At 38.5% G+C, this 10,000-nt stretch overlaps 1 protein-coding gene across 1 annotated transcript in view; it reads left to right on the top strand.

Moving 5' to 3' along the window:
• Positions 1 to 10,000, top strand: part of LOC148949675 (uncharacterized) — a 177,707-nt gene that overhangs the window by 106,673 nt on the left and 61,034 nt on the right. Inside the window, exon 8 of the mRNA XM_089092753.1 lies at positions 3,107 to 3,200. Coding sequence (XP_088948879.1) covers positions 3,107 to 3,200 — 94 coding nt within the window. The remainder of the gene's footprint in view (positions 1 to 3,106; positions 3,201 to 10,000) is intronic.

The following is a 10,000-nucleotide window of genomic DNA, read 5'->3' as shown; positions in this document are numbered from 1 at the left end:
GTCGAAAGTTATATAAGGGAAACTAACCCCCCTCTCACGGCCTCTTTTCCCCCCCTGAAACCCAATCAGCGGAGTGGGATATCCTTTTTTTTCAGCTTTGTTGATTTTCAAAGAGAAATTGTTTTTCTGAGGTGGACACTCCTTCACAGCCCTGAATGCAAAGGTTGTATGTTATGCCCTTTGGGCATATAAGGTTTCTATAGAACGCGTTGTCGTAGAAACTTTAAAAAGGGCTCATACGATGGAAAATTGAAATGGCTAGTGCCCTTTTTAATAGTCGAAAGTGATTGGAAAGCAACTAGCACCCTTTCCACGCCCATGATTTCCCCAAACATGTCCAATCAAAATTTTGAGGTAGCCATTTATCGCCACGCAGTCCGAAACTCAAAAGATCATATAGTTGAGCAGGATACTGCCCCAACAATCATCAGAGTAAAGGTTATAAGTCATGCCCTGCGGGAATTTAAGGTTTTTATTGAAATATTTGATGCTGAAAACTTGAAAAAGGGCTCATTCGATTGGAAATTCAAAGGACTAGTGCTCTTTTTAAAAGTCAAATGTGACTGGAGGGCAACTAACCCTCCTATCATGCTAATCTTCTCCCCAAACACATCTAAGCAGAATTTTTAGATAGGCATTCTATTCGTCGTTGTTAAAAGTTGTGTGAATTAGGTCTTTAAGGATGGCAACCCCCCCCCCACAATCCTCACGGCAAGGGTTGTAAGTTATGCCCTGGGAGCATGTAAGGTTTTTATAGAAACCGATGTTGTAAAAACATCAAAAAGCACTCATTCAATTGAACATTGAAAGAGCTAGTGCCCTTTTAATAGTCGAAAGTGATTGAAGGGCAACTAACCCCCCTTTCACGCCCACCTTTTCTTCAAACACATCAAGTCAGCCTTTTGAAATATCCGTTTTGTTCAACGTAGTCGAAAGTTCTGGAAAGTAGGTGTTTTAGGATGACAACCCCCTCAGAGCCGTCAGTGCATGGATTGTAAGTTATGCCCTGTTGGCGTATAAGGTTTATATAGAAAGTTGTTGTAAAAATTACAAAAGGGGCTAATTCAATTGGAAATTGAGAGGGATAGTGCACTTTTTAATAGTCGAAAACGATTGGAGTGTAATTGACCACCCTCGTACGCCCACCATCTCCCCTAGAATATCCAATCAAAATTTTCAGATAACCATTTTGTTAAACGTTGCAGAAAGTTCTAGAAAATAGGTTTTTGAGGATGACACCCCCCCCCCCCCCCACCCCTCCGGGCACGGGTTGTTAGTTATGCCCGGGGGGTCTATAAGGTATTTATTGAAAGCATTGTCGTAGAAACTTCATAAGGGCTCATTTTATTGGAAATAGAAAGGGCTAGCGCCTTTTCTAAGCGTTAAAAGTGATAGGAGAGCAACTAGCGCCCCTCTCACGCCCACTATTTTTCCAAACATATCTAATCAAAATTTTAAGATAGCCATTTTGTTTAACGTAGTTGAAAGTTCTGAAAATTGGGTCTTAGAGGAGGGCAACCCCCCTCACAGACCTTAGGGTAAGGGTTGTAATTTATGCCCTGGGGGCATATAAGGTGTTTATAGAAAGCTTTGTCGTAGAAACTCAAAAAGGGCTCATTTGATTGGAAATCGAAAGGCCTAGTGCCCTTTCTAATAGTTGATAGTGATTGGACGGCTTGACATTTTTAAGTAAAGATCGATGTGGGTATAATGTAGTATTTTTTGTTGTTGTTGTTGTTGTTTAGACCATGGCACTTCGTATCGAAGGTGTTGTCGTAGGAACTTCGAAAAGAGCTTATTCAATTGAAAATAGAAAGGGCTGATGCCCTTTTTAATAGTCGAAAGTGATTGGAGGGAAACTAATCCCCCTCCCATGCCCACCCTCACATTTGCCTTTATGTTTAAAAACTAAATGTTGCTTTAAGATTAAATCAAAATGCACTGTGTTAATGCTAATTCCCAATAAGGTATCTCAGCAGTATCCCTAGAACGACTGAGGTTATTATGTTTAAATTTTCGGGGCTACTTTTGCTCTTAAAATTTAACCAAATCAAAATAGTGTAAGTGTATCCAAGCTATCTAAGAAAGTAAACAGATTTTTTGATGAATGGTATCAAGTTTTCCATTTCAGGTCAACTAGAGGAGGTATGAAACTAAATTAAACACTACTATTTTTGTCCAGATTTTTCAAAGGGTGTATGTTGTTAAAAGTTGCTGAAAATTTTTCTCGAGCATGCAAATAGCAGGCCAAACTATAAATTCTTAAAAAACGAAAAGATTTAAAGTATTATTTTCTTTTCCCCTAAAAAGACTATGTCAATATAAAACGAACAAAAATTAATTAAAAAAAATTTTTCCACAAAATAAGGTTTTCAAAGAAAAGTAAAGAACTCCGTTAAACAAAAATGAGCAAACAATAAAATCAAATAATCTACCAACCGTGAAGCTACCGCAAATCAGCATCGATAAATAAATGAAACCCAAAACGAACAGAAATTACAATAAATAACCGAGTCAAACTCAAAACGAGCAGAAATTAACATAATTTGGGCTTAAAACGCCCTATGCCTTTCCAAGGCCAGAACATAATTTGCACTTTGCTGAAAAAAATACAAATGAATGTGCATTGTCAGTTTAATATACATATACTGATATTTAGTAATCAAAATGTCAATAATATTTTATTTATTAAAGTTATAAAATTAAAAACGCTTATGTTTTTTCAGTAAAGATTGTTTGATTTTATTTTTGCTCATTTTTTGTTTAATTCTTTACTTTTCTTTGAAAAACTTATTTTGTGGCAAAAGATTTTTTAATTAATATCATAGTGTTCATGTTTTCAATCAGATTGCCGAAGATTACCAACCGTCTAAGGCTAAACGGAAAGCAGGTCGTCCTCGTCTGGCGTGGGAGGGCGTCATAAAGAAAGATTTAAAGGAAATGGGAACTTCGTGGGAGTGTGTAAAAAGGCAGGCTTTAAATAGATTGCAATGGAGGAGGAGCGTGCGTAGCTGTGTTGGCCTCAGGCGGCTTGGTGCTGCGGTGAGTTGTTAGTAGTAGTAGTAGTTAAATAATGGTTATTTATTCTTATTTTTTGCCCCTTTAGGTCCTCCCACCATTGCAGCTATTGATGTGGCTTTAAAACCCTTGGAAGAATCTGCCATAAAGGAGAAACAAAAAGAGAAGCCTGACTCGAGCAGGTAATTCCTGTTTTCTTTTTGTGAAAATTCTAGCTGTACATGGGAAATGTACTCAGTTCTTGAATTTTCTAAGGCCACAATTGCTGTTTGTAAAAATTTTTTAAAAGGCTAAAGAATTGGCATTTTTGTGCGGTTTTCAGATTCAAATGTTTATTTTTAACAATCAAAAATAATTATAAAAAAATAACTTTGTCACGCTGAAGAAAACCTATGAGGGTTTGCGGTCCCGCGAAAGCCCACATAACTACTTACCTATTAAATTAAATAATTAGATAAACCTAACCAAAATAATATTTAATTCAGTCTCCATCACTCATCAATGCTCATCTTTCCCACTCTGCGTCCCCACCGACCTTTCTCTCCCCTAGCCACTATTCTTCCATTCTTCCCCTACCAACCCTACCGTGTGTAATAAAATTCAACAATCATGCTCCCCAAAAATATGTTTCTATATCTTTTTAAACTGAGGTACGTGTTCCGCCGACCTAATGCTCACTGTCAGCGTTTTTTTTTTTCAATGAAGATATAATTTATTCACAAAAAAAAATAAAAAAAAAAGCACGAAGCTCAGTAAACTGGGCTTGTATTGCAACTCCAAAGAAAACTTACATCCACTTACATCAGTGCATTCGGGTTCCCATTTCACAACAAAATAAAAAAAGCATATAAAACATATTAAACATATAGAACAACTTGAAAAAAAAAAATTATTTAATATTAATTTCTGGTCGTTTTGAGTTTGAATTTTAAAAGGTATTTGTATATTATGAGCTTAATTTTAAAATGGCCTTTACCTTTAATTTAAAAACCCATTTTTCTGAAAGTTTTTTTTTAATTAATTTTGTTCTTTTTTTACTGCAACAAATTTCACGTTTTTACAAATTCCCTATTTAAAAATCAAACTTTAAATAAAAACTCAAAAGTTTATCAAGGTATGAAAACTTGTATTAAAATAACAATATTAAACGTGAAAAATGGGGTTGTGTCAACCTCGGAGTTTTTATTACCTGATGTTTGAACTATTTTTAACAAAATTGCTATCTCAAAATTTTTATCGGGTGGGTTTGGGGAAAAAGGGTGTGGGGGAATTAGATTAAGCTTCGGTCTCTGTTGACTCTTTAAAAGTGAACTAGAACTTTCTACTTTCAATCAAATGAACCCTATCTGAAGTTTATATGAGTATCCCTTCTATAAGAACCATATATATATCCCCAGAGTATAACTTACAACGCCTATCCCTGGACCCTGGAGGGTTGTGTCGACCCTGGAGTTTCAATATCTGATGGTTGAACTATTTTTAACAAAATGGTCACCTGAAACTTTAATCGGATGGGTTTATCCATCCGATACAAACAAAGGCGTGGAGGGCGGGAGGGGCTAGTTGCCTTATGATCTTTTTTCACTCTGAAAAAATGAACTACAACTTTTAATTTCCATTCAAATGAACCCTCTCTGAAATTTATACTAGCATACCTTCCATAAGAACCATATTTGCCCCCAAAGCAATTCTTAAACGCCTGCCCCGGCCCTGGGGGGGGGGGGGGTTGTGTCGACACAGAAGTTTTTCTTATCTGATCTTTGAACTATTTTAACGAAATGGCTACCTCAAATTTTGTATTATATGTATTTGGGGGAAAAGGCCTTGGGGGGGGGGCTAGTTGCCCTGGTATCACTTTTGAATCTTAAAATGGGCACTAGATCTCTCGATTTCCAATCTAATGAGCCCCGTTTGAAGTTTAAATGACGACCCCTTCTATATAAAGTGCCTCTGGGAAAAAAAATAAATGGTGTGTGGGGGGAGGCTAGCTGCCCTCCAATCACTTTTGACTCTTAAAAAGTGAATTACAACTTTCAATTTCCAATCAAATGAGCCCTCTAGGAATTTTATACGTGCATCCCTTCCATAACAACCATATATGCCCACAGGGCACTTTCTTTTCACCAATAGCTGATCTAATAGTCTCCCACATCTTAGATGGGTTTCCATGGTTTTCTTGAAATTCGTTTTTAAAATATCCATGTTTTGCTTTACGTAATAACTTATTCGGAGTAATATTGTATTTCCTCCTGGTATCATGGTCAATACCACAATTACTCAAAACACTTATCATATACAGTTGATCTCTTTTATTTAGAGAATTCAAAAGACCTTTTGACGTCCATGGTTTCCTTGGAATATCTTTCTTGTTTTTATCATGAGCTACCTTCACACAAGTTTTATCAATAAGTGAAACCGTTCTCCTATACCATTGGTTCATTTTCTTAGCATAAGAATAACGCTCATCTAGAGAGGTCCAATCGGCTTTTTCTAATTCAGATTTAAACTTAGGCAATGAATTCTGGTCAAAATACGTTCTAACGTTTTGGGATCCACGAGATTGTGTCGAAGTTCCCTGCAGCTGGGATGAAGCCATGACGGCATAGTGATCGGACACATCATTTACAAGTAAACGCGGGGTATGGATCTTTAAATTCCGCTTCATATTCACAAAAATATCATCAATAAGCGTCGCACTAGTTACAGTTATCCTCGTGCAAATATTAAGAGATGGGAACAAACTATGACTCAACATACTATCACAAAAAAGACGAGAATCTACATCATCCTTATTTAAATCAACATTAAAATCACATAATCGAACGTGGATAAATTGAAACTGGCAACTTTTCCAATTGGTCCTCCAACAATCCCAAAAAATGGGAAAGGTAAGGAGATGGGGGCCTATATAAAATAACTAAATAAATACTAGACCGCATCAGCTTTAGTTCCAGTACCATGCTCTCAAACACCATTTCACAATAAACAGACAAATCCTCCCTTACCTTTACATTCAGGTCCGACTTAACATAAGCACCCAATCCACCGTGCCTCCGCTGATTCCTATTTCTCCTGAAAAAATTATAACCATTAATATCAAGCATTACTTTATTTTAAGAATTCAACCACGTCTCAGTCAATCCTAAAATTTGAACATCCCTACCATTTCGAACTAACTCAGACAAATATGAATGCGAGCTGTTTAGCCCCCCCCACAATTAAGATGAAACAAAATCAACTGACTTTTACATTGAATACTTTGACCACATATCAACTCACTAGCAAACATATACTTTGATGACTCAATCCTCTCCATATTCCTTTCATCATCAAACAGTTGTCTAAGAACAAAATCTAACCTAGCATAAAAATCAACAGAGTTTCTCTCAAATAGGTTAATTTTTTCCCTAATAGTCATAATCATTTTCCCCACGCAAACATTATGGCAACCCGAGTGCACTCCTAAACAATACAATCTCCAAAACGAAAAAAAAAAAATCCTTTTATAATCACACAACTATTCATTATATCAAGATTCCCAAGAACCATGGATAACACCATTATTAGATCACAGCCCATTCAGAAGGGTTGTTCCAGACCTACATAATATCACTAATCAATAACATCTAAATTTCACAAAAACAAAAATAACTTTTTTTTACCCTCATTTCACATTACCAAAAAAAAAAAAACAGTTTTTACTGTCCAGTTCCCATACCCCCCCCCCCCAGCTCCACCGTAGCTACGTCCTAATCTCATCGGCGTACTTAGCTTCGATATATCACCAAGCGAGGATTTATCCAGCGTTGCATGTTGGTTACGTTTAACACATAAATAGGGTGGGACAGATTTCGTGATCCATGCGTCAAGGCCTTGTATTTCACCTGTGCGCAATTTATCTCGGAATGCAAATAGTCCAGGACTTTTAGCTCAAAAAAGTGTCGAACCCGGACAAAATTGCAATATAAACGAAAATGGTACCAAAATGATCAGAAAAAAATTCTGTACAACATACTAAAAGTCCCCATAAATCCGAGTGGGGAGAGTACCCGAAAAACAGGGCAAACGAGGGAAATGCGGGGAAAATGGGAAAAATGCCGAACATGCCCAGAAAATAGTTTAAAGTGAGTTTTCTGAGGTTTTCACATACGCTGATTACGAAATTGACATCGAAAATTCAGTATAGAAAAAGAGTACTACGGAAAACGGGGGAACAGGGGAAAGAGGGGAGAAAAGAGAAGAATAAAGGGGAGGGGTAGAAAGCGGTTTGAAAGATATTTTCTGGGGTATTCCTATCTGGTGATTACGAAATTGAGAACTAAAATGATATAAAAAAATTGATTAACATAAAACGGGGAAATGGGGGGGGGAGGGAGGGGAAAAGGGAAAGATACCGGGGAGGGGCAGAAAGCATGTGGAAATGTTTAGAAATGTTAATACAGGAAATCTATAGAGGTTCGGCTACCCCATAGGTTCGAAAAAGGCAAAAAAAAAACTCGAGAAAGAAAGTCGGAAAGATACTGAAAGTGCTTTTTTCAGTATTCCTCGCCGTTATCAACAAGCGCGTGGATTCGTCAACATAATCCTGTTCTATTTCGACATTCTGTAAGAGAAGCAAGGTAGACTAGTCACCGCGGAGTTCCAGTGCCGACGACAAAACCTATCCTGACGGAATGACATCTAGCGGATCCAATAGTCCCCAGTCTGCGTGGATGCTTACACATGTGATAGCAGGATAGCAGGATAAATCAAGGTACGACGAGATTTTGTTGTTAAGTCAAGCATAATTTTGCGTATCGACAACTCTTCTTTCAGTACTAAGCCAAGTTTAATTCATTATTTTCCCTGGGTGCCTGAATTCATGGTTATAGTTGCGTTTTGTCAAGATTAAGCAAGAGCGACATCTAGTTTTCAGAGACGGTCTTTCGAGATGTATGACGATTTGGTGGATGGAAAGATTTCTGTGGAAGAAGCGTCTAATCAAGAAGCCCTTCAGGCGGTTTCGCTACGCCTCGAAGCCTTAAAATCGTCTCTGAAATCCAGCAGAACTGCGAAACTATTCATGCAGTATTCTAAAATGGTTTCGATCTTTCGGAAATTTTTGAAAGCAGGAAGGACAGGAGACTGGGATCTCAACTTATCCTATCTTTCTGATATTCTCCCATACATCACAGCTGCGGGGCATAATCTTTATGCCAAGTTATTTCCTCTTTTTCTTCAGATGATGCAAGAACTTGAAACATCGAATCCACAGCTCTTCGGACAGTTTGCAAGCGACAAGTTTAGTACCCGACGAAGTGATCGTTTATGGCTGGATTGGCTCCAGACATCGTTATCAAGACAGTGCTGATGAAGAGTCTAAAAAAAGATAGAGGGCAGACAAGAAGAAAAAGGATGACTGAGTTTCAGAGAGACATATGGACAATGTCTATACCAGTGCTCGCTTCAGTGAATGATCTAATGCAGAAAATGACGGGCCTAGAGTACAGCTCTAGTGAAAAGCACGTTACTGCAACCGCAGCATGAATAAAAAGGGATACTAAGGATCTACTGACGTTTCTTGAATTCCTTCTAGAGAACTGTCCTTTCACTAGTTCCACAGAGCTTAGAAGTATAGGTTCCGGGCTGATTGCCCAAAAAGGCGTCAATGCAGAGGATGCTAAAGCTGTAGGTGAGCTAATCCTCCAGCGCATGGATGGCCAATCCATCGAAAGTTTTTCATTCAAGAAGAAAGACAAAGTCGTTACACTGGCATCCGATGGGAACATAAGGATAGAGAGCGAGATTTTGCATATCGACCCTGCACCGATTTTTCAACGTCTTTCGACTGCTGCCCATACATCTGAAAATGACATGGCAGAAACTCTACGTTACGAACTGTGCAGTTATCCGCCCGCTTTGTTTGAGAATTCTGGCATAATGCGTCAGCCAGACAAACCTCCACTAGCGAAAGCAATATGGTAAGAAGCGAAAACGGACTCGATTCACCACCTGCCAATGTCAAATCGTGTCACTATAGTTCACGGAGGTGGGCTGCTTCAGCAAGTACCTTGGAAGATTGGTGATACTTATGATTCAATCTATGACAGCTATGTTAGTTTCGTTACTCGACGCTGTACCTCCCCTACTGTTGTCTTCGATGGATACAACACTGGTCCAACCACGAAAGATGCTATCCACAACCGAAGGTGTAAGGGAAGCCAGCATCAAGTGATCGATTTCAGTTTAGGGATGAAGCTCCAGAAAAAGAAGGAAGAGTTTTTGAGCAACTTTCAGAAGAAACAGCGAATTAAAAGCTACATCGGGGAACTCAGAGCCAAAGGATTTGAAGTCGTCCATGCGAAGGACGATGCTGACTATCTAATCGTGAAGACTGCCGTAACGAAAGCAGAAAACTCTGAAACATTAGTTCTTGGCAACGACACTGACCATCTGATTCTACTCTTGGATCACCTCCCGCCTAATTCAAAACCCCTTTACGTCGAAGCGTCAACGAACACAAAAGAATAAATAACGCGGTTCTGGTGTCTCAACGAAGTTAAAAAAAAAATGGGGAAAGCATCTAGGATGCTTCTGGTAGGGTATGCACTCTTGCGTTATAACACGACCGCACAAGTTTTTGAACTTGGAAAGCAGGCTGAGCTACTTCTTTTGAAGAAGAGCGAAGTATTCAGAAAAAAATGCGAAGTGTTTCTGAATGAATCATCGTCTTGAGATGAAATTGTGAAAGCGGGGGAATATCTTCTCCTCGGCTTGTATAAAGCACGACCAAACGAAAATATCACTAAGCTGCGACATCAAATTTTTCTTGGAAAAAATTTCTTTGTCAAATACTACGGCGTTTGTTAAGCCTGAAAGGCTTCTACCAGCTGAAACTGCAGCGTCAGTTCACTCGCAGTGACTGCACCTCCAGATGTCCTTTTGGAAAGGGGACCTAGCTTACATAGACCCAACTGTTCAGGTTTGGCTCTTCAGAGAATAT

Source organism: Artemia sp. Qi Xiang Cuo, chromosome 8 (assembly GCF_049724085.1).
Source record: "Artemia sp. Qi Xiang Cuo chromosome 8, ASM4972408v1, whole genome shotgun sequence".
Classification (NCBI taxonomy): Eukaryota; Metazoa; Arthropoda; class Branchiopoda; order Anostraca; family Artemiidae; genus Artemia; species Artemia sp. Qi Xiang Cuo.
The sequence above is the reverse complement of the archived record's forward strand: the minus strand, read 5'-3'. Positions and strand labels throughout refer to the sequence as shown.